Source organism: Hippopotamus amphibius, chromosome 7 (genome assembly GCF_030028045.1).
Source record: "Hippopotamus amphibius kiboko isolate mHipAmp2 chromosome 7, mHipAmp2.hap2, whole genome shotgun sequence".
Lineage (NCBI taxonomy): Eukaryota > Metazoa > Chordata > Mammalia > Artiodactyla > Hippopotamidae > Hippopotamus > Hippopotamus amphibius.
Genome location: NC_080192.1, coordinates 4,459,016 through 4,483,432, shown reverse-complemented (window position 1 = coordinate 4,483,432; position 24,417 = coordinate 4,459,016). Strand labels below are relative to the sequence as shown.

Here is a 24,417-nt window from a genome sequence, read left to right as displayed (position 1 = left end):
TGAGACTGATGAAACAAAGTACCACAAAAACGGCGGCTTAAAACAAGAGAAACTATTCTCTTGCAGTTCTAGAGGCCAGAAACCCAAACTCCAGCGAAGCCACACTCCCTCCAAAGGCTCCGGGGTAGAACGCTTCCCTGCCTCTCCCAGCACCTTGTGGACCAGATGCTCTTTGGCTTGTAGCTGCATCACTCCATTCTCTTCCTCCATCTTCACATGGTCCTCTCCTCTTCCTCCCTCTGACTGAGACGCCACTCATGGCATTTAAGGCCCACTTGGAAAATCCAGGAGTATCTCATCTCGAAGTCCTTAATTATATCTGCAAAGACACTTTTTCCAAATAAGGTCACATTCACAGGTTTCGGCGGTTCAAACATGGACATATCTTTCGGGGGACCTATCTACTATAACCCTGAAAGATATATTGGTGTCAGTCTGTCACCAAAATCACCCTGGGTAGGTTAATTACAGAAGTTTAGACCTGCAAAGTTGAAGGCCAGATATCAGACAACAAATTCATTTAATAAAACACTTGGGCCTTACCATGAACCACCCCCATCACCTCTTTCATTCAGAACATCAGTAGAAGGCATTATTACTATTATTTCCATTTTACAGTTATATGAACTGAGGTTCAAAACATTTGAGTAAACCTCCAAGGTCGTACAGCTAGCAAGTGGCGGAACTGGAATTCAAACTCTGGTCTTTCCGATTATGAAACTACTTTCTCAACTCCCACTGCTTTCCTCATTTCTTTAAGGACTATTACAGGGTCCTTTCTCTCTTTTTTTTTAAAGAACTTTTATTGAGATACAATTGACATGCAATAAATTGCATATATTTAAAGTGTACGTCTGGTATTTTTTTTCTTATCAGTAATGTATATATGGCAATCCCAATCTCCCAATTCACCCCCCACCCCCCATTTTCCCTGCTTGGCAGGGTCCTTTCTTGTGAGCTGCACAGAATATAAAAGATAAACATGATATGAAATTTCTCCAAATATTGAAAAGTTTTTTATGTCCTCTAAGTTTTCTCCTTTAGTCTAAACATTCCCGAGTCCTTCAGCCTTCACTTAGATATCTGACACAGCTTCTCCCCCTGCCTCTATAATCACATCCTCTAAATCTGCTGCATTTTGTCTCTAGGCTTCTTTAAAGACTGATTCCCAGCCAACTAATTATAACTTGTAACCAATTTGTATTGGGTACATACCTGCCAGACCCATTCTAAGCACAACTCTATTACCTCAATTTAATCTTCAACAACCCCATGAGAGAGCTTATTTGTTATTCTTTCCCATTTAGGAGATGAGGAAACAGACACAGATGTGATGAGAAAACAGCTCTTCTGAGTTGCTGCCTAGGCACTTCAGTGTGAGCACCCGGCTCACGCCCAGAGTCTGGACAGTTAGATAAGGGCCTGAGCTTGGGATTCCGGCCCTAAGTTCCTTTTGCTTTTCCCGGGCATCTTTTAAAATAACCCCTTAGAGTTGAGCCTGCAGTTATAAGTGACCTTATAAATCCTGTTCTCTATGTCCTGCCCGCTATGACCCCGGATGGGGGCTGCCCCCCTACCCCCACGTTCACTCTGCTCTCCCACCCACATTTCTGGGATCTGTAAGTAATGAATCTGGTGACTTTGCCTCCTTCTTGTGAGTGTATTGAAACTGTGCCTTCAGTCAAAATGACCTGGGCTTTTCACCTTCCCAAAGTGGGAGCTGGGGTGCTGAGGGAGCCCCTCGCCCACCCCCACGTGGGTGGTTTGTGTCTGCTCATTCTGCAGGTCATCATCTGCACATCCTTTTCCTTTTTAATTAAAAACAGTATTTTTTAAAGGTGGATTTATTTATTTATTTAGGTCACACCACGTGGCATGTGGGATCTTATTTCCCCAACCAGGGATCGAACGTGTGCCCCCTGCAGTGGAAGCACAGTGTCTTAACCACTGCACCTCCAGGGATGTCCCTGCACATTCTTAAACTAAAACACCAGCTACACCCCGCACAACACAACAGAAGTTTAATATCTTGCGCAAGGTCACAAAGCTAGGAAGTAAAATGCAAGCAGCCTGTCTCCAGAGCCCCACATTAACTGCTACCCTCTGTGCTGCCCTCCTTGTACCTACTCCAACTGTGGCCTCAGTTACTCAGAGTAGGAAGAGACCACCTCCCTTCTTTGAAATATTAACTCCAATTAATGCAACCTAAGACCATATGGCAGTCACGTCATGTTTGGGCACTTGGACATCACTACATATCACCTAACCCACATCTGTTCTCCTCCTCTTCCTTGCCAAAAGGGTCCAGTAAAGTCACAAACCTGGAGAAAACGTATCCGGCAAGGGATGAAGGGGAGGCAGGGAAGGGGTGGACAGGCGGAAAGAAGGCTAAGAGTAGGAGAGGGCCAGACACAGCAAGGAAGCAGGCGAGGCAGCACCGGGCGGAGCGGCAAGGACAGAGCCAGGTGCAGGGAGACTGTGGGCTGGTTTAGGACAGATCTCACACGCACGGTGTTCCCGTTAACTCTTCCTACGCAACCCTGAAGGCAGTCCAGTCACTGGACTCTGTCACCTAGAAACGTGCTCCCAGACAGCAGCCCTCGAAAACCATTCACCCCTCATAGGCACCAGCAACCAAGAAAGAGGCAGTGTTCCAAACGCTTTAGACACGGAGGGGATAGAACCACCAGATCTCTTCAAAGACACGGGAGGTCTGCTCCTGTGTAGTTTCCACACCTTCTTCTCGCCCATAACCTTAATCACTTTACACCTGTGTGCTCTGCTCAAGTGCTCCATCACCACCCCCCACTTCCTCTCCACTTACACAAAATGCGCTCCTCCCCGGAGGGCATGTAGCCCCAAGGCTGTGGACACTTCCTTGCTCATTTCTGCGTGTGTTGGTTTCTCAGCCCTTGGAACTTGGAACAATACTCGCCTCTGTCATCACTGGCCCATGATGTCTCTTGATGGTTTATTTAATTTTTATCAGGTAATTGTGCGCCCAGAAAAAAGGATACAATGTGCTAGTTTACAGAATTCATAGCATCCGAAGTTTTTTCTTTAAGGTACCACACAGTTACTACTTTTTGAGACTGTGAAGCCCCCCCAAAAAAAACAGCTCTAGAAAACTCAGCCATTAGTTTTCCTTTTGCACTGAAGCCTGAAATATGAAAATACAAGTCAATGGACTGCAATCTCCAGGAGAAAATAAGTCCGCCACTGCTCAAAGTCTCGAAAGAATCCAGCTGCACCCCAGTTTAACATTAATTTTTTATCCTGAAGCCGACTGTGTTGGCACTGAGAAGGATCTGGTCTAGAACCTATGAAAAGGAACAGGGATTCTCTGACCCCTAAGCAATGTTTCAAAGAGCCTACTGGAAATCATAAATCTAACCCATCATAAAACGGCTCCAGCTATAACGTCAGTTACCTGCTTTCAGCTGGAATAACAAGAACCCCGGGAGATTAGTTATGGCAAAAACCTCCTCATACCAGTTACATTTTTGATTAGTAAAGGGAAAATGAACTTTCATTTCACAAATACAATCTCTGATAGTAAACAAAATCTTTTAAAACAAGAATCTTACTCAAAAATAGTAATTAAAATCCCTTCATAGTGTTCGAGGAGGGAAAACTTCCAAGAGCCTTAAAAACAGGGACTACTGTCGCAGTAATAAAGATCATTTACTGTGTGCTTTACATCCATGTTCTCCTTTAATGCTCACAACCCCATGAAGGTACTACTACCTTCAGCTCACAGATGAGGAAACTAAGCTCAGAGTTCAGTAGTTCGTCTGAGGCCACCCAACTGGTAAGAGCCATGTTTAATAATCAAACTCAGGACAATTAACTCCAAAGCTCGTTCTTCATCACCGTGTTTACTATTTTGTTCATCTGCCTTCCCTCATGCAGTTGCATAACCTTTGCCTGCCCGACAACTAAAAGAGGTAGACGTCCCACTAGGTTCAAACTTGAGCAAGAAGAGTCTGGGAGAAAAACAAGACTTGTGGTGCCTGTTACACACACATCATCCACCAGACTTGGGGCTCTCAGACCAGGTCTGAGGAAAAGTGAATTTTCCAAGAACTCTGTGAATTCCTGTGGCACAACTATTTAAGGATCGCATGCTCTGCGACCTGGTGACAATAACCCCAAATTCTTCCTTCTGCTGCCGTTGGTACTTACCTTCTCTTGACCGTGGAGGTCATTTTATCAGTATTCAACAACAAAAGAACAGGATGAGAAAAGGGTATAAGACATTCTTTTCAGCACTGCGTGCTATCTGTCCATCTGTCCTAAGCTTTTTTTCCTATACTCTAGGACAGGGCAAGATACTGGTCAACAAATGACCCAAAATACAAAGTACCACTGCATTTCTGGATGCAAAGGGGTCACTTCAGCCACAAAATAGGTGCCAGGTTTCTATCAGTTGGGATCTTCAGCAAGACCACTCCAAGACAGCAACCCCACTGCTGGGCTGATAGAAAAACACGTTTTGTTTTGATTCCTTAATATTGGAGCACAGTATGGTCCTGTAGGCTTCCTGTTGTTGGATATTTTCTGGTAAGTCCAAACAGAGAATGAGTCCAATCTCAAGGTTCTCAACCTAAAACAAAGCTCAGAATACAGCTGGAATTCAACAAATATTATCTTGCAATTTCCTTCACTAGGGTAAACGAGGCTTGAATTTTCTGAGACATTTATGACTTCTGATCACAGTGGCAGAGCTGTGGTGGTTCCCATCGCGGAACCCAATCAGCAGAAAGGAATGCAAGATCACATCGCCATGAACTGGTTCTGAATTGGGGGTAAAGAAGGTAAACGATGTGTCTGGTTACTTATCTACTTAACATGAAGACGAAAGTGACCTAACCTGGCAACCATAAAAATCCTCAGAGGTTAAGCAAATTCAAAGAGATTTCTGAAAGGCAGATTTTAGAAAAAACTAGCTAATGCTTCTAGAGGACTGTTTCCTAAAATGAGGGACAACGGAGGTAGCCAAGTCAATGGAGGTGGAGGTTGCACATGACTGCCTCCGTTCTCCTGAGTTACAGCCTGCTTAAAGCTGTCATTCTAGAAAGCACTAAAATCTACCACGGTAATGTGCAAGTCAGCTAAAGTGCTAAAATGCTATTATATGCATAAATCTTTTTTATTTGCATTAGAAAGGCATCAATCACCTCATACTACAATATGTAATTAAGAAATAAATGTACCATTTCACTTAGCCTTGCAAGGTAAATATTGGATCATTGCAAGAATAAAAGTTGTCATTTTAACGAGCCACATTTCAATGTTGAATATAAGAAGGTTTACCACTACCTAAAGTATGTCCTTTATATGGTAAGGACTTAGAAACTATCTAGGAAGTTGACTAGTAATTATACTTTCACGTGAAAAACAAAAATCACCATTCAATTTCTAAGGCATTAGCAAGTTTGGAATGAGTGAGCATCACACAGACAGAACCAAACATGAAGATTCACAACTAGTCAGAAGGGAATCCAGAAATGTCTGGGATAATGTTTCTCTCAGTGAAGAAAAAGAAGGGTTCATTCATTTGGTAACTAACTGAGTGCCTAATATGTAGCAAGGGTGGTTAGGCAGGAGGTGAGGCTGGGGTATGGGAGGTGTAATAAGGAGAGAGGTGGCTAGAGAGGTTTAAGTGGTAAGGATTTAGAACAGCCACTGTGATGTGTGGGAAAGCTGACCTGGGGCAGCCGGAAGAGATGAGGGGCCACCTGTAACATCTGTGGAGTTTCCAGCAGTAGGTACTGGATGATTGTTGAAAGGGCAGGAAAAAAAAGATGCTGGGCTGGAAGTGAGACCTGAGCTCTGGCCCTAGCTCTGCCACTAACCAACTGCGTAGCTTTGCCAAGTCATGTATCATCCTGAAGGGACTGTATTATAAGTCTCTTTGTGTTGGAAAAAAAACCAAAAACAAGTAAGAGCAAGCCTCTGGAAATCTCTCCTTTTATAATACACTGTTATTCAACGTTCTGACTAGTCATACATACAGTTCACATTCCAACCAGTTTACAAGGACGGTGTGAAAGATACCCAACAACACAGTTCCCTGGCTGGGTATTTCTTTTCACATACATCCTCAGAAAAAGAACTAACATCTGGCAACAACTCTTTTGAATGTCCTACCCTAGGGAAAGTAAACAGAACGGCAAGGGATAAATAGGGGCCACCTTCGTTCTTCCTTAAACCCTATGACGTGTAACCAAGTACCTAGACAAGCAGTCTTTAACACAGGAGCCCACAGACAGGCTTTTAGGGAGGGTTCATGAACATCTTGAAATTACACGCAAACTGGTTTTCTGCCTGAACATATGCACAACCTTCCTTTGCATTTCCAAGTATATCCATAAACCCCTACCGGAAAAAAAAATAAAAAATAAATAAAAAGGTCAAGAACCAGTGCTCTAAGAATGTTCCTTTTCTGAGGCACCTTTCCTACTTAGTTAATAATGGGGCTAATTCCCACAGCGTCCTATTCACCGGTAAGTTAAAGCTGAACTGCTTTGCACGGCTTAGTCTATCGCTGTACGTGGTATCTGAGGCGCTATTCTACGATACTCAAGTAAGAGCACGCGGACACAAATCCTGACACTGGACACACGTGCCAGTTCCACAGTTTCGAAGTGTGTCTGCAGACCTCTGCTTCGCTGATGCCGACCAGGTGCGCAAATGGCAAGCTAGTTCGCCTCCAGGGCACCCACGGCGGAAAGCACATACGAGCTGGCCGTGGAACGGGGGACGGGTCCGGTTCCCTCATCCACGCCCGCGGCCGTCCCTCCCGGCCCCGCGATCCCAGGCTTTCCGAACGCCCGCAGCCGGCGCGGCGCGAGCCCCCGGGCAGGGCCTCCGGGCAAGGCCCCCAGGGCAGCTCTCGCGGGCGGGCGGCCGGCGGCGCCGAGCTCCCGACGTGACGCCACCCGAGTTCGCTCACGCCTCCGGGAATCACGGCCTGTCCCTTCTCCGCCCTCCAGCCACCCCCCCCCCCCCCCCCACGGACACCACGAGCCCCGGCCACGCTGCCTGACTGACGCCGCCCGACTGACGCCACCCTGCCCGGCGCCCCGCGAACCCCAGCCGCGCCCACCGCCAGCCGCGACCGGCGCGCGGACGCCTCAAACGCGTACGGCGGCCGACACGTGACCGACGCGCGCAAACCCCGCCGGCCGCCGGCTTCCCGTAGAGGCCGGCGCGCGGAGGGTGCGCATGCGCGCGCGCAGGCGTGAGACGGGTGCGCTCCTGCGGCGACGGTTTCAAAGCTGGGCGCGTGCGCCGCGTGACGCCCCGCCGCCGCCGCCGTGGGAGGAGCTGCAGACCAGGTCTCCGGCGCGCTTGCGCAGGAGCTGGACGCGGGCGTTTCTTTCCTCCCTTTTTTCCGAATTGGTTGTGAGGGGCAGATTCGAGTTACAAAATGGCGGCCTGGGGCGTGCGGGCCGCTGCTCTGGCAGCGGCCTCGTGCTGAACGGGCGGTGCTCCCCGTCACCTCCCAACGCTGAGCGACGAGGTCCCCGAGGGACATGGTGTTTGAGACTCAGGGCTTGCCCACCACCGAATCCTTCGAGGCTCTCAGCGCACCGGAAGCCGCCGGGCGGCGCTGCCCAGCCGAGCGCCGCGGCCGCGACCCCGCACCTGCTCGCCGCCGCGCCCACAAGCCAGCGAGGGCCGCGGCTGTCGCCCGCGAAGTGAGAGGCGGGAGGGGCGGGCGCCGAGCGCGGAGGCCCGGGTGCGCGGCCGAGGTCCGGGAGGAGGGAGCGGGGCTCCGGGCGCGGGCCCGGGGCCTGGAATGGGGTCCCTGGGAGGGAGGAGCCGGGCGCGGGGCCCCGGCTGGGGAGGGGGCGCTGGGGGCGGCCGGGGAGGGTGGGGCGCGGTGTCGGCGGCGACGCCGTCGCGGGTGTTTGTGAAGCCGGGCTCGGGGCCGGCCTGTCGGGGCTGCGGCGTCCGGCTCGCCCGGGCGTGGGGCCTCTTGCGGCCCCGGCGGAGGCAGGAGCCGGAGCGGGCAGGGACCGCCCTGGCGAGGCCTTCTCGGTTTGTTTCCTGCCGGTTCCTCTGGGGGCTGGTCTCTCCGTCTTCGCTCCCACCACTGCCTCCTTGGCCTGGCTTCACTGTCTTGCTGCAGCGCTAGGCCGCTGGTCACCCTTCTCTGTATTCGATTAAGAAGCGGTGTTAAGAGATTTCGTTTTTCCCTAGCGTTTCAGTCTCCGGGATCCGGCCCCATGTTCCGTTTTTCCTCGGGGCCTCACACCATCAAGTATGTTGCAGTCTGTTTCCGTCTTAGAGTAAACCGATGTGGGCTGCAGTTAAACCCCTGGGGTGGGGCAGCACCGGGTGGCAGAGGTCGCATAATTCACTATGTCAGGCACAGGTGACGTTTTCTCCGATCACCAGAAGTTTTAGTTTCCTATCAACAAGGTATGCGTCATACCTAGCAGTCGTTTCATAACTTGGTGCCTTTTAAATCCACATGTTTTTTTAAGTTCTTAGTAATAGCACATAAGGTTTTAGGTGCCAGGCTTTGTTCTAAGTAAATACAGGGCCTTTCTTTTCCTTTTCCTCTTCTGGCACAAAAAAGAAAATATGGATTTGGTAAAGTATTTTTTAAAGCCTGACTCAAAATTCAAGTTACTTCTTTTTTTTTTTCCACACTGCGAGTTTTAGATTAGGGAGGAAAAGTAGTATTTTATAGCCTTTGCTTCTAACAAAACTTGTTCCTTTGATAATATTGATTGAGTCCTTCCTCTGTTCCAGGTACTGTTCTAAACTAAGCTTTTTGTTTATCTCATTTAAATTTCACAACACTTCCCTGTTCTGCAAATGAAGAAACTGAGGCATAGAAATTAAATAATTTGCCCAAGCCACAAAATTGCAAAACTGGATGCTAGCATCTTGTAGTATTTTCTCAAATGTGTAGCGCCCCAGATCTCTAGTTCTACAACAGCTAGAACATCTGCCATGAGGTAGGGCAGGGTGGGAGGGAGACTTGAGGTACATGAATGAGTGAAACAAAGATACCTGCCCTCTGGTTAGTCATTGATCGGTTAAAAAAGGTGAAACAGGATCGCTTACATTAATTTAGGTTGTTTGACTATGCCAGTTGTCTCTTCAGTTGTGGGTATGAGTTAGATGTTACAGTTTACTCTTATTACAGTTTATGTGCTTTCAGGTCTGCCCCTTTTTGCCAGCTAATCTTAATACCTGTTAAGTTATTAAGTTAATAGTAAAAAAATGACTGTTTCAACTTCTCCCCTCTTCTGCCCTCTGGTGGAGTTGTTAGTTACTGAGTAGGAAAATGACCCAAGGAATCCACACAGAGACCTGGCCTCTGAACAGTTCAAGTTTAGTAAGGGTTTATGTGTAAGGGTACCTTGTTTGTTTTCCAGATGACAAAGATTAAGCAAAACTTGACCAAGTGTTTGGGAGGGAGGCATTAAAAAAAGAGGATTTGCAGGTAATGACTGAAAATTATGTTAATTCTAATTTGTGTTTTAGAATCTGAGGCTTTAAAACCATTTATTCTGTAATCAGAAAAAAGCACTTGTAAAAGAAAAATTCAGAGGTTCTTAGGAGATTCTTAACACCTGGAAAGCCCTTTGTGATTACCCTACAAGGGGTCAGATTTTGGAATGCCCGCATTTGAATTTTATTTTATAGATACTAACATGCAGTGGGTAAGTTTGTGTTTTAATGACCAGGGGGTTCTACAAACTTACTCTGGTGGGTTGTGGTGTCAAATGAGAGTGGGGAAGGACTGTAGGAAGGAAGCTGGGCTGATGTTCAGTAACCCTGGCTCGTGTTCCAGACTAATCAGTAAATTTCCGGGCAAGGTGAGTAGAGAGGAAATGGAGCTTTTTGGTCCATTTAACTGGTGAGTTAGGGAAGCGGCCCGCACAGCACTCACAGTGGAGCTCTCCATCGATTGCTTTTGTTTTTCGTAGCAAAGGATGTATGATGTTAGGATCAGAAAATAACTTGGAAATTTTAAGGGATGGGTACAAGCATCCACCTTGAATAGGTGCTTGTACAGATAATACTGTCAGTCCGCGACTCGTCTTCCTCCCATAACACCACGGTTTTTGAGAAGTTATTAAAGAGGTAAAAATCCTAGGAATGTTAACACATCCATATTAATCATATTTTGAACTTTTAAATGATGTCCTAGCTTAGCAATATGCAGTTGGGGTAATTAAATGTTCAGTCTTGGGAAATATATTACTATCAACTGTCTGTAGCTTAGAGAAGAATACGTATCTTCCTCAACGTATGTTGGGGTTATGTCAAAGTAAATCCATGGTAAGCTGAAAATACTGTAAATAGAAAATGCATTTAATACACAAACCTACCAAACATCATATCTCAGCCTACCTTAAATGTGCTCAGAACACTTACATTAGCCTACAGTTGGGCTAAATCTTCTAACACAAAGCCTATTTTATAGTACTGTTGAGTATCTCATGTAATTTATTGAATACTCTACTAAAAATGAAAAACTGAGTGGTTGTATGGGTACAGAATGGTTTTAAGTGTATCAGTTGTGATGGCTTGGCTGGCTGGCTGGGAGCTGTGGCTTGCTGCCGCCGCCCAGCATCACAAGAGAATGTTGTACCGCCTATGGCTAGCCTGAGAAAAGATCGAAATCTGCAGGAAGGTTTCTGCTTAACGCGTATTGCTTTCACACCATCGTGAACTTGAACACTCTCAAGGCAAACCATTGTAAGTCAGGGACCGTCTGTACTGATGTAGGGAAGGTATTTCCAGTGCCTCATTCAAACTCTTAACTAAGGTTGAACTTTATTGGATCATCCGTAAGAGAATTTTAAATATTAAAAATTGGCTTGTAGCAAGACTGTGTATAAGTAAAATTTGCGCAGAATAAGTTAGTTAAACATTTGTTGGTTATTATGCAGTTCTTTAGATTTCTCATTTTTAAAAATCAGTCAGGTACTTCGTTGGTAGCGCAGTGGTTAAGAATCCACCTGCCAGTGCAGAGGACACGGGTTCGATCCCTGGTCTGGGAAGATCCCATGTGCTGAGGAGCAACTAAGCCCATGTGCCACAACTGCTGAGGCTGCGTGCTGCAGCTACTGAAATCCGCATGCCTAGAGCCTGTGCTCCATAGCAAGAGAAGCCACGGCAACGAGAAGCCCGCGCACCGCAGCAAAGGGTAGCCCCTGCTCGCGACAACTAGAGAAAGCCTGTGTGCAGCAACAAAGACCCAGCGCAGCCAAAAAAAAGTCAATCAGTGTTTAATTATAATTTTTTTCAAATGGAGTTGGTTTCGTGTTGTTCAGTGTGCCTTAGGAAACCTAACTGCCTCTTGTAATCTTTATTGGATTTGTGATAATAGGAGCCTAACAGTCATTGAGTTCTCATTAAAGCAGTGCCCACTGGTATCAGGAATGTTTTTATCTCATTTCATGCTAGAGTGCATTTTTAAAATGCTTTGTAAGAGTTAAATCACATTGTAGGAAAGTAAACTTATCACTGCTAATGTTTTCACTTTTAGGTTCGAAAAAATGGCCAAAAGAATTGCCGAGAAGGAATTGACAGATAGGAATTGGGATCAAGAAGATGAAGCAGAAGAGGTAAGAAGTAATTTCCCTAAGAATGGTTTCCTGCTACTTTCAAATTTAAATTCATCTTGGGATTCCTTATGGACTCTGGTTAAATTAAAAGGCCTTTTAAAGACCATCCTGAACTGGAAATAGTATGGTTTCTTATGATCTGTACTTTGTATAGAAATGGATTAATTTAGGTGTGCTTTTCCATTAGCGACTATTCCCTCAACATTCTGCTCCTTTGTAGAAGCACCTTCCTCCTGAATCTCATGCAGTGTTTCATTGGGGCATTCTAAACCCATGGTTTTAGTCCAGATTGAAGGGTGAGTAAATAAATGACCTAGTCATGAACTCAGCACAGTGCCAGCACTCAGACTTAAAAAGTGGTTCATCACCACTGCCTTAGTTTGCGATACTCACAGTCTTAGATTTTAGAAGGTTGAGGTTGCCTCCCTTATCTGTAATGCTTCTTAGAGGCCTATTTTATTTCATACTCGTATAGATCCAAGACACTTCCCACTCCCCAGCAACTGTGTTAATAAGAATAGAGTTTAGATGGCCTCGTTTCTTTCCTAACAAAATAAAAATGGTCTTCCCTGAGGAAATCTAATTTTTCTTTTATGAAGAATAGAGCACAGCTGCATTTCTGAAGTGCCTCATCAGCAGTTTGGTACTCCCAGGCCAGTTCACTAAGGAAATCAGAACCAAGTTAGCCTTTCAAGTTAGAGTCTGCAAAAGTGTTTCCAAGATAACTCTTAGCTACTTTTCCTTTCTCAATCTATTTCCTGGTACTAATGTTTTTTCCTTTACAAATATGTGTACTGACGATTTAGGGAAACCGAAGTCACAAGTATGGGCTTTTAAAAGACAGAGCTTTTAACAATTCTGACTTGGTACTTTTTAAGCAAGCCTTTGGTAACTAAGTTTTTTCTAGGTTTTAGGCACAGTTATATTCTGGGCCTACCATATAATGATTTGTTTTGACATTAAAGTATATCAGGAATGAAAGAACTTCCATTTGGATAGATTTTTAATGAAATGAGTGTGGAAGGACATTACATTTAATTTGGGTCAGGCATAGCCAAATGGTCCCTTCTATGGTTGTCAAGAGATATCTTTAAATTTAACATTATCTGAAATAAGTATAGATGAGAACTTTTTACAGAAAATATTTTATCCAGAAATAGAGACACAGATGTAGAGAACAAACATGGACACCAAGGGGAGGGGGGCTGGGCGGGGGGGGGGCGGGATGAATTGGGAGATTGGGATCGCCATGTATGCATTACTAATAAGAAAAAATATCAAATTGCACACTTTAAATATATGCAGTTTATTGTATGTCAGTTGTATCTCAGTAAAAGTTCTCAAAGAAAAAGAAAATATTTTATGCCATTCCTCCAGGGTAAGAGAAGGGTTGAAGTAAAGCCAAAGATTTTCAGCAAATATACAACAGGTTCCTTAGAGTCCCAGGTCCTTCAGTGGTCTTCTGGGCAAATGGACAAAGCTCTTCTTTAAAGTAATGTGTATTATGACTATGACAGTTGTTTCTGAAAACCGTGGTGGTAAGATAGTAGATTTGGGCATCTGGGTAGTGTCTTTGAATATATATGAGACATTTGAAGAATTGATCATGCACAAAGTTTTGGTGGCCTCTGTCTTCCTAGAACTTTGCTGTGTGCGCTCCTCTCTCTGAGCTGTGATTCAGAGTCTGAATTTGTAGTTGCTGGAAGATTTCAGATTCGCCTAACTAGCATTGGAATTCACGAGATAGCAATAGATACTAACCGTAACTTTAGTTTAATGTGCCCTTTCCATAATTTTTGTCACCAATATTAACAGTACTTAAAAAACCAGACAATATCAATCAGTTTGTCTGGTCTAGCTTTTTTTGTTCATCATTTTATCTCGTTTTTGGCCTTATCTTGTTGTTACTTAATTTGTACACTCCTGCAGGTGGGAACATTCTCCGTGGCCAGTGAGGAAGTCTTAAAGAACAGAGCCATAAAGAAAGCAAAACGTAGAAATGTTGGATTTGAAGTGAGTGTTTTCTAACAGCTTCTGGTATTAAACACTAATTTGATTTCTGAGTTGTAGAGTATTTCCACCTCTGGGAGCAATCAGATCAATAAATACTTTTTTTAAATTGTCTTTTATATAATCTATCAAGAATGTCTCTTTTTTTTAATACATATGTTGGTTTTACATTGTTAAATTCACTGTTAGAAGAGATTGAGTAGCGTTCCCTGTGCTGTCAGTCAGTCCTTGGTTGGTCATCTGTTTTATATATAGTAGTGTGTTGTGTGTGTGAATCCCAAACTCCTAGTTTACCCCTCCCCCACCTTTCCCCTTTGGTAACCACAAGTTTGTTTTCCATGTCTGTGTGTCTATTTTTGTTTTGTAAGCAAGTTCATTTGTATCATTTTTTTTTAGATTCCACATATGAGCAATATTATGTGATCTTTGTCTGGCTTACTTCACTTAGTATGACCATCTCTGGGTCCATCCATGTTGCTGCAAATGGCATTATTTCATTCTGTTTTATGGCTGAGTAATATACCATTGTATATATATATACACCACCTCTTTATCCATTCGTCTGTTGATGGACATTTAGGTGGCTTCCATGTCTTGACTATTGTAAATAGTGATGCAGTGAACATTGGGGTGCCTGTATCTTTTCGAATTACAGTTTTGTCTGGATATATGCCCAGGAGTAGGATTGCTGGATTGTATGGTAGTTCTGGTTTTAGCTTTTTGAGGAACCTCCTTACTGCTCCTCGTAGTGGCTGCACCAGTTTACATTCCTGCCAACTGTGTAGGAGGGTACTTATCTCCACATCCTCTCCAACGTTTATTACTTGTAGACTTTTTGATGATGGCCATTCTGACTGGTGTGAGATGATACCTCATAGTTTTGATTTGCATGTCTCTAATAATTAGCCATGTTGAACATTTTTTTATGTGCCTGTTGGCCATCTGTATGTCTTATTTGGGGAAATGTCTGTTTAGATCTTCTGCCCCTTTTTTGATTGGGGTGTTAATAAATGCTTTTAAAAATGCCTAGTCTACTTAGGAAAATCCTTGGAGTAGACCATGGGAGATAGAAAAAGCTAATAAATAGGAGATCTGTACCTTAAAGGGAGCTTATCCAATTGCAGGAATAAGATATAGATGTAGACAAATTTGAGTTGAATATGAAGAGGAAGAATGAGTATAGCAGTACAAAAGCAAGGGAAGTGGGTGTCGGGAGTAGAAAGGAACATGAAAGGTATTCTCAAAGTTGTAACTGCTTCCGGGAATCAGGGTGTGGGTAGGATGATACCTTTGAGAGTAATAGAAGCATTTCCCATTTTGTTTTTCCATCTAGTCTAGTATATTAAATCGTTCATTCCTGTGTTCCAAAGCATAAAATATGAGTTATAACTCATGAACTGAAATCATGTGGTCAGTAAAGTTTCCCCACCTGGGAAGTTGAAGCCATGAGGGCAGGTGAGAAGAGGCCTGAGAGTAGGAGCTCGTGATGAAGAACAGATGCTTGGGGGAGACAGGCTCAAGGAGGGATGGGCCAGCTATTGGACAAGTGACAGTGAAGGGGCAGAAACGGTGCAGACCACAACCCAGGGGCAGAGTGCAGTGTTAGAATTTCATAAGGCATGCCAAACGTTTCCAAAGCATCTTGCATTAGAGATGGGAGAGAGCTACCAACAGCAAGAAAGGTCTACTGGAAAGACCTTGCGAAAGAAAGCAGCGAGGAAACCTTGGGAATAAAATGCTGCCTCTGGATTTCTCAACTAATGGAAAATCTAGAATTGGGACTCAGTCAACTTTTCGAGTTTCTATACACTGAAAGCAAATTGAAAGCTACGCAAGTTCTTAGGAAATTATGAGTAGTGGGTAAAATACTTTTAGTTAACCTAACTTGATGTTTCTGCAACTTCCTTAGGCAAATGGTCTTTCAGTAGTACACGAAGAATCTTTCATTTAGGGTTTAGTTTTGTTGAGAATGTGTTTTTACTTATAGTTCTGTGGTTGGATGGTGAGTCCATGATTTTATTTGAATTAGTCTTTTTAACCTTTTATATCCTAAATATATTTTTAAAAATTATTTCACTGTAAATTATGCCTATCCTTCCTGTTTTAGGAAGGCAGCTTCCAAGTGCAAAGCTGTCATTATGAATACAGTCCATGTTCTGTTGCTGCTTGTGCTGGCAGTTCCCTTTAATGCTGCTTGCATAAGGATTCTAGGTACTATTTAGCCAAGATAATACTGTCATTCACTTGCTTATTTGGAGACAAAAAGTAGAGTTATCTAATGTGTGCTCTTTCTTTATATTTCAGTCTGATGGTGGAGGGGCCTTTAAAGGTTTTAAAGGTTTGGTTGTACCTTCTGGAGGTGGAGGGTTTTCTGGATTTGGTAATGGTGCTGGAGGGAAGCCTTTGGAAGGACTGTCAAACGGAACCAGCATAACTAGTGCCCCTCCCTTTTCCAGTACAAGGGCAGCGACTGAGACCAAGGCCACCTTGGGTAAGTTCTGCTCCCCCCAGTCACATCTGTGTAAAGATGATCTATGAATAATAACTTTGCAAAGATGTTTTTCTTGTACTTTCTCTGGGTCCTGAGGCGATATGAGCAAAAACAGGGTTATGAAGAAAGGGAAGGGAAGTTAGGGAGCTTTTGGCTACTTACAGAATAAGCAAATAGAGCACAGGCCGGCATAGACCTAGGTGTTCTGTTCTTAGTTCTGCCGGTTACCAGCTCCGTGTGACCTTGGTGAAGTTCCTTAACCTTTGAGCCTCCAAATCTTCAGCTGTGAAATGAAAATGACCTCATAATCAACCTCAGGGTCAAAGAAAAAAAAGAAGCTCTGTAAAATAAAGGCCTCCCATCCCACCCCCTCATTGGTTGTACGTGTACCAAGAACTTCCTGTGTGCCTATACCTGCTGTTCCCAGTCTAGGTTAATTTTGCCCAGGACGTGTTGATTGCCTGATCCTGTTTTGAGGGAACTAGTCAAGAACTCTTGGGATTAGCAACCGAGAATGGAATCATGGATTAAAATCTTTGGTTCTTGGAAATAATCCTGACTCATTGGATTATACCCAGTTAGTTAGTCTAAGAGTATATACAGATTCATTAGATTAGGCGGAATGTTTAGTGTGATTAAGATAAGCACTTTCTGTTCAGAGTTTAACTGCATTAACATATGTTCTTCCCTACAGCCTTGGGGATTAAGTTTTATATTAACAGATTTTGACAGTTTTAGGTGAAACGGGCATCCTTTTGAAGGAAAAGATTATTTTAAAATTACAGAGGTTTTAATGCAAGCATGTAAATATATATATATTCATATAACGTTTGATTTGGTTTTTGTAATAACTAGTTTCTAAATACTGTATGTGCACATACTTCTTGAACTGTCACAAAAATGGAATACAATGAAAGAAAATATGAAGACAGTGGTATGAAAATCTAGATGATTTAATTAAATCAGCTTCCAAATAAATTCTTAAAAATGTAATTTCCTGTAGGCTCTATTGCTGTAAATGGCCCTACCTCCTTGGTCGATAAAAAGATTTCAAATCCCAAAGCTAATGGCGACCGCCAGCAGCCCTCCTCCTCCGGCCCGACTTCTGGCGCTGGCCGCCACGGGAATGCCTACCACAAGCAGTTGGCGGCCTTAAACTGCTCTGTTCGGGATTGGATCGCGAAGCATGTGAATACAAACCCACTCTGCGATCTGACACCCATCTTTAAGGACTACGAGAAACACTTAGCAAGCATCGAACAGCAGCATGGAAACAGCGGCAGCAGTAATTCCGAAAGTGAAACCAGCAAAATATCAGCTGAAACACAGCCTCCTTCCCTGTTTGGTTCAACAAAGTTACAGCAAGAGTCAGCATTTGTGTTTCATGGCACCAAAACCGAGGATGCGTCTGAAAAGAAGGTGGAGGCTGTGCCTGAAAAGAACAAGAACCCGTCACTAGGAGCAACAAGTGCCTCGTTTAACTTCGGCAAGAAAATCGATAGTTCTGTGTTGGGCTCCTTAAACTCTGGCCCCTTGACTGGATTTTCATTTTCTTCTGGAAAGCCCAGTTTATTTGGCAAAGATGTTACCCAGAGTAAACCAGTCTCTTCACCATTTTCTGCCAGAACATTGGAGAGCCAAGCAGAAGGTGGTGGTAACGAGGGCAGAGGTAAACTCGCAGTCAGTGCTTGGTGCCCGTGGTAGGGTCGGGGGCTTCTGTGTTGAGTGGGAAGAGCGCAGTCTTGGCAACGCGGTGGGTCTGGGCGCGCGTTCCTGGATGTGTGTGGTCCTGGACAGAGCTGAGTAACTCCTTCCAGGCTGTTTCCTGGAGTGAGGCCTATTTCATAGGGTTATTTTAAGGGTTGAGAATAGAAAAATAATATGAAAACATCTGGCACAGTGACTTTGAAAACTGTCAAACACATGGTTTTCCATTAAAAAAAAGAATTAAGTGAATTAACATTTTTTGAAGATTGTATTTTATTGAAAAAATTCATCATGGATGTTCACTGAATTGTTTGTTTTTAAGAGATTTGTTTATAAATAAATTCCCATAACAAAGCAGTACTCTACTGTAAAAAAAAAAAAAAAAAAGGTAGACTTCATAGCCGTGGGGAACAAATTGACAATGTTTTCCCAAGATGTGTCTGGATTGCAGCCACCTTTCTAGAAGTTTCCGTGGTGTGTCATGTTAGTGCCCCAGACCAGGCCTTAACCCCAGCCCGTCCACTCCCTACATTGTTCTTAGCTCCCTGAAAAGAGGGGTTGTGTCCTAATCCCTCGTCACCACATGGTGGTTGGGAACAAATAGTGTCTGTGAGGATACTTACTTAAAAGCAGCATCTCTCAGGTATTAGCATATTGGTTCTTGAGAAAGAAAACTGCAGTTGCCAGCGGGCCACTAAATATCGAATTTTTAAATGTTTTTATGTTTTTCTACCTGAAGGAAAACTTTCCTTACGTTGCTTTGCCCTCCTCAACTGTATCCCCAGGCAGGGGCCCTCCAGGGCAAAGCGTTGAATGAAGAGCTGCCCTTTCTTCCCTGCCCTAAGTAAGACGGAGAGTCTGTCATAGTCACAGGGACTCAGTCATTTGGAGCGGGATGTTGAGTTTGAATTGAGTCTCCATCTCAGCAGGATGCCCCTCCGGGAAGCGCGTATCCCTTACCTTGTGGTTATCACATTTGATGTGTGGCTTGGCAGGACTTGGAGAGCTTGTTAAAATCACAGTTGCCTGGGGCCCACGCTGGAGGGCCTAACGCAGGAGTACCTTCTTAAAACTGAAATATTGGGACCTGAATTGTTTTTCTTAGTCGCTCATCAGTGAGTTTTATGCAGTTGCTTTCTCTTTAAGGGGATCGTAATTTGTGTCCAACAGTGTCTTGGCTCCCCTGTGGCTGGGACACCGGAGGGAAGGAAAGTGCTGCTGGGCTCAGTCCGGCAGGGCACCCGTCATACCAGTGTGTCCAGAGGCGTGGCGGTTCAGACAAAGCTTCAGTTACTCACACTTGGCTCTGGACTAATCTCTCTGACAACCCGCCCTGTATAAGTTTTATTTTCTTCATTGTCTTTGGCCATTGCTCTCATTGGTTATTCCTTGGCGTGACACAGATGTGGTCACAGGAACATTTGGGGATGAAAGTGTTAGAAGCCTCCCTGAGGTTTTTATTTTCCAGTCGGTTTCTGAGTATATGTGAGTGTTGACTGATTGTTTTTCTGTGTAAGTTTGCCTGTATGCTGCATACAGGTTGGGACACTTTCATTCTAAGGCTTTGCTACAAAAGTCCGGTGAGTGCCCCGCCCCCGCCCCCACCCCCACGCGGCCAGCCTGCGCTCTCGGTGTCTGTGTCAGCTCAAGTGGAATTTTTAGGTTCAGGTAGGGAGGGTGGTAGGTAACAAACTTCTTGTATCACGTTTTCAAGCTCTTGATTTGAATCTTACTGAATTAGTGTTGTTTTTAATAAAAGGTGGAGATGAAGAGGAGAATGATGAGCCACCCAAAGTAGTAGTTACAGAAGTAAAAGAAGAAGATGCTTTTTACTCCAAAAAGTAAGTAGTAGTCACAGGAATTCCACTTTTCAGAGACGTGGGAAGAGGCTTCTGTCTGGAGAGTGTGGGTGCCATTGTCCCTGCAGAATTTACTGGGCATCCCATCCTGGGGTCAGGCTGTGCCCACTCTTTGAATGGAACAAGGAAGAATTCTTGGCCTGCTTGTTTAAAAATAATCCGACCCTAAAACTTTCCTGCTGGGTACATCCTACTGTTTTCTGTTAATCTAGCTCTTTTTTGCTTTTCAGGTGCTTTAGAGACAGTCTCTTCTTGTTTGCTCTTCCTGCCCCCAGCTCTCATCTCATCATTCTCTCTCTTTTTTCTCCTCCCCCTCCCCTCCTCCTTCCCCTACAGAGACAGTCAGTCACCTGGTCACTGATGTCAGGTTTGGTTTTACTTCTGCTCTTAAATTAGGAGGAGTCTCTGATTCCTTCCTGGAGACACGGTTGACCTTCGTGAATTTTCTCACAACCAAAAAGTTCTGTGTAGCAACCATTCCTTCCCATTAAGGATGTGTAAATACTTCTCTTTCCGCCAGTGATGAGAGCTGGTTTGCGATTTTTGATTTTTGTTTGTTTAATGAGAGCTGCTTCTTTCAGAAGAAGGCTAAAGGGAAATTTTGTATTATCTCTCAATGAAATTAGTGCTTTTTAACAAATATATTTACTGAAAAACATTTGTGCCCTTTTAGAAGCTTCCCGGGATATGTTTTTCTAGTACAAAAATTTCAGACTTAACATGCCAGCAGTTTTTGCAGTGTAAATCACCAAACTGTGGGATTCCCAAATATTGTTTATTTTTGAGAACTTTAAAAAGAGACTCACAGTTCCTTTTGCCTGTTATAAATTTTAATTACACAGGTGATGTAAAGGAATGACCCTGACTTAAGTTTTTTCTCTTTTGGGGGGCGCAGGGGTGGGGCATGCCGCACGGCCTGTGGGATCTTAGTTCCCCGACCCGGGCCACAACAGTGAAAGTGCCAAGTCATAACCATTGGACTGCCAGGGAATTCGCAAGGTTTTTTCTAATCAGAGTAAATCAAAGGAACAGGCAGGGGTTTTGATTTGTTTATTAATAAGCTAGGGAAATGTGTGACAGGAGACATTTGATCACATTATTTTAGGCCTCGCTTAAGCATGTTTTTCAGACTTATTTTAACGTCTGGGGAGATCAGAAATTGAAGGAGTCCTGAAGAGAATTCAGAAACAGGAAATGGGGGTGGGAGGGGGTGGGCAGTGGTAGAGTGTTTGTCCTGCATTTGTTCCTGTTCTTTAAGGACCAGGTCAGCTCTCCTGAGCTCAAGGCTGAAGGAGCACATCAGAGAGGTGTGGGACGCTTGGCTGTAATTTTGACTGACTTTTGAGAAAAGATAATTTCAGAAAGTGATGTTAAAGAGCTGTGTAATAGTTAGAAAAACTATGGAGGGACTCCAGATCCTCTTATCTGCCTGTGCCCAGACCTGATCTGGGTCAACAGAAGACTCTTCCTAAGCTTCCTCTGTTGTCATTTAATAACAGACTTCCGCACAGGTGTGAACAGCGGCTGTTAGAAAACTGTGACTATCGTGATGTCATTGAGTGTCTGATAATAACTTTTTTTTTTCCATAGGTGTAAATTATTTTACAAGAAAGACAGTGAATTTAAAGAGAAGGGTGTAGGCACTCTGCATTTAAAACCTACAGCAAGTCAGAAGACACAGCTTTTAGTGCGGGCAGACACCAATTTAGGTGGGTACCTTTTTTTTCAAGTGGCAGAAAATAATCATAATCACATAGTATCTGAAAGCCCTCTGCTTTGCTGATTTTAGTTATTGAGATTTTCAAGTATATTGATGTATTTTTTGGAATGAAATAGAGATTGTTCAGGCCAAATTCATCTCGCACTGACTGATTACTTATAGATTTAGTTGAGTGCCAGGTAGTATTGTGTAAGAAAACCTAGATGTGTTAAAAGCTGTTGCCAAGAAGTAACAGAAATGGTTCCCATTTTCCTTTGTACTGGAAATGTGACTAAGATGCTCTAGGTTAATTGGACTGTTTAGCAGACACTCAAGAAGAATTAACCATTTAAAGGAATCCTTTTTATGTAGCAAATGTTCATTGACTCACTGCTGTCCACCCTTTACCCCACCCTTCAGCTTTACCCTTAAAACAGTCCTCTGAAAGGAGGGGGTAGTGCCTGGGGTGGGGGGTCTCAGGGGAAGCCGTCAGTGGTGGCAGGCTACACCAGACTGTGTCCCGGAAAGAAACTTCTGTGCGGCTTTTTTCTTTCCTGTGGGCTTGACTACTCTGACAGTCACGTCACTCACCCTGTGCACCGTGCTGGCCTCTGTGACGGAGCCATTTCTCTGCTGACCATTCTTTCTTTGTTCGAGTGATGTAGTGAAGACTCACGTCGTGCCAGCGTGTGTTTCCTTTAGTGCAGGAGAGCACAGGGTGTTCTGAAGGGCTGCCGGCGTCGGGCTGCGGCACAGCTGTGGGAGGTGGGGGGGCAGGTGTGTAGAAGGCGGTTCCTCCTCAGAGAGGCCGAGTCCAGGTCCTGTTGTGGGGACACTGTGCTGGCATCTCAGGGAACCAAGCCCGTTTTTGTGACGTTCCTGTGGCTCCTTGAAGCATAAGCTGCTTCCGTACTTAGTGTTTAGCCTGTTAAAGCTGTCGGGTCGTGAGACTATGTACTACATATATAGATGCATTTTTCTCCTGTGTTTAAATGCAGGCAACATACTGCTCAACGTTCTGGTTCCGCCCAACATGCCGTGTACCCGCACAGGGAAGAACAATGTGCTCATTGTCTGTGTTCCCAACCCCCCCGTTGATGAGAAGAACGCCACCACCCCGGTCACCATGTTGATTCGGGTGAAGACGAGCGAGGACGCAGATGAGCTGCACAGAATCTTGCAGGAGAAGAAGGATGCCTGAGCACGCGTCCGCTGAGGAGCAGTTGCCAAGCTGCTGCTTCCCCCACCGCCCCCCACACTTAGTCAGTTTTCTTCTCTTCCTACTTTGACATTCTAGGACTTATAGATAACTTAAAACTTTTGTGAGGAAGATGAATGTGGCCAATAAAACCTTTAATGTTAAGTGTCAAGAAGCTGTATTCTCCCTTCTTAAGAACTGTCTAATGTGTAAAATACATTTGAAAGACAATTTTTGGAAGATTTTTAACATTCATGTATTAAACTAACTGCAAGTGATTTCTTAATGGACTGAGATCAGGGTATCGATTAGATTTTCCAAAGGCTTTTCGATCCAGGGGTTTGGGGCCTGTTGCCACCATGGTGCAGTGGCTTTCCACGGCGGAGCGTGCGGAAGGGAGCCTGCCGTCGCGTCTTCTTCCTGGTGGGCTTGGCTGATTTGTGTCCAAGCGAACCCTGCTGCTGCGCTGTGGCTGAGATGTTTCTTCTTTGCTCCATGTTACTGTGTTACTTTACAGCTGAAAGGCAGTCACCAGATGTTTGCCTGCAGGGCTGGAGGCCTCAGCTTCTGCTGTATGGACACCGGCCTTCAGCCCCATAGGTTGCTTTACTGTGATCCCAGAACTGCTTTTTCATCTTAAAAGGACACGAGTAGCTCGTTCTTTGGTTTCGTAGGTTTATTCCTGAGGTGCTCTTACTTCTGTATCCCCCCAGAGACAAATGGGATGAGGGGGCTGCCAGGAATGAGGTTTAAAAGCACACATTTGGTAGCTTGTAGTGTGTAGACCCTTATAAAAAAAGGGTTAAACCACACAACAAAAGGAAGAGAATAGGCTCCTAGTTTTTGAACCCTACGGATCTAAAACCTCCACTTATTAAATTGTAGGAGTTTTATTACACGAGCCATGTCAACTAACCAGGAAACATGCAATAAGGTAATGGAAGACAAGTGTGTGTGTAAATGTTGCCTTTAACTTTTAGACAACAGTTTATTCTGTGTTTGATATTGAAATTTCCATTGACTTTTTAAAGAGCAAGATATCACTGTGTCCATTTGGAAGGGATCCGTGGTTATACACACGAATGCCCACGTCACTACTCTGTAGCTGTTAGGGAACTGACCCTAGCATTCTTTGAAGACTCTGGTCATATGAACTAGATGTAAAGTTTAATGTTCTAAATGTCCACTTTCAATCCTCATGAATCATTTAATGCTGGTACCGGATGATCTTGTTTAAAGGCTCAGGGTCTGTGCCTGAAGGCTCATACTTGTATGTACTGATCTTCAGTATATAATGTCTTCTGATTTAAAAGAAAAAAAAAGTCAAAATTTCTGTAGATGGTGCAGTTGCTTTTATTTAAAAAAAAACCAATTTTTAGATGTAAAGGAGGCAGGGCAACCATTTTATGGTACGTTACTCTTCAATACTTGACGTAAGGTAGTTGGGCCAACATTTATCAAGAGATTCTTGTACTACTGCTCTCATCTTTCTGATTTGATGGGGAGAATTTGGTCCAGTGTGAGACTTTGGATAAATAACATGCAGAGAGGTGCTCGCACTGTTAGGGAATGTGGTCAAATTCAGCTGTATTGTGAGGCCTGGGGAGGAAGTGGCAATTACTGTTGCTTTTACTCTTTAGAAATGAGAATATTCACAAGTTTTTGTTATAGATGAGTTTTAGTCAAGTGGTTGATATTGTTATTGCCCTGTTCACATCAGGTTTATCCAGCTTAACCAAGGATGAGAAAATAAAGGGAGCAAACGTCACCATGTCACAGCTCAGCCGTGCGTGCACCTGTGTCCCACCAGAATGTAAGGCTCACAGACATCTTTAGGAACTCTCTGGTGC

At 44.2% G+C, this 24,417-nt stretch overlaps 1 protein-coding gene across 2 annotated transcripts; it reads left to right on the top strand.

The window, feature by feature from the left end:
• Positions 1-7,318: 7,318 nt before the first annotated feature.
• NUP50 (nucleoporin 50) lies at positions 7,319-22,730 on the top strand. Of its 2 annotated transcripts, XM_057741954.1 has the most exons (9): positions 7,379-7,706; positions 9,402-9,469; positions 11,525-11,603; positions 13,533-13,616; positions 15,918-16,104; positions 17,108-17,773; positions 19,571-19,652; positions 21,261-21,379; positions 22,368-22,730. In XM_057741954.1, exons 3-9 carry the CDS (start codon positions 11,535-11,537, stop codon positions 22,568-22,570), a joined length of 1,410 nt encoding a protein of 469 aa, XP_057597937.1. In that variant the 5' UTR covers positions 7,379-7,706; positions 9,402-9,469; positions 11,525-11,534; the 3' UTR covers positions 22,571-22,730. The 2 variants fall into 2 exon arrangements, with proteins under 2 accessions (XP_057597936.1, XP_057597937.1); XM_057741953.1 differs by lacking the exon at positions 9,402-9,469 and having other exon boundaries at positions 7,319-7,706.
• Positions 22,731-24,417: the final 1,687 nt, after the last annotated feature.

Excerpts from the sequence above, each read along its gene's own strand:
- NUP50 (XM_057741953.1), top strand. The coding sequence starts at position 11,535 with ATGGCCAAAAGAATTGCCGAGAAGGAATTGACAGATAGGAATTGGGAT. Across the intron at positions 19,653-21,260 it reads GATGCTTTTTACTCCAAAAA|GTGTAAATTATTTTACAAGA; the intron begins GTAAGTAGTAGT and ends TTTTTTCCATAG. Across the intron at positions 21,380-22,367 it reads GCGGGCAGACACCAATTTAG|GCAACATACTGCTCAACGTT; the intron begins GTGGGTACCTTT and ends GTTTAAATGCAG.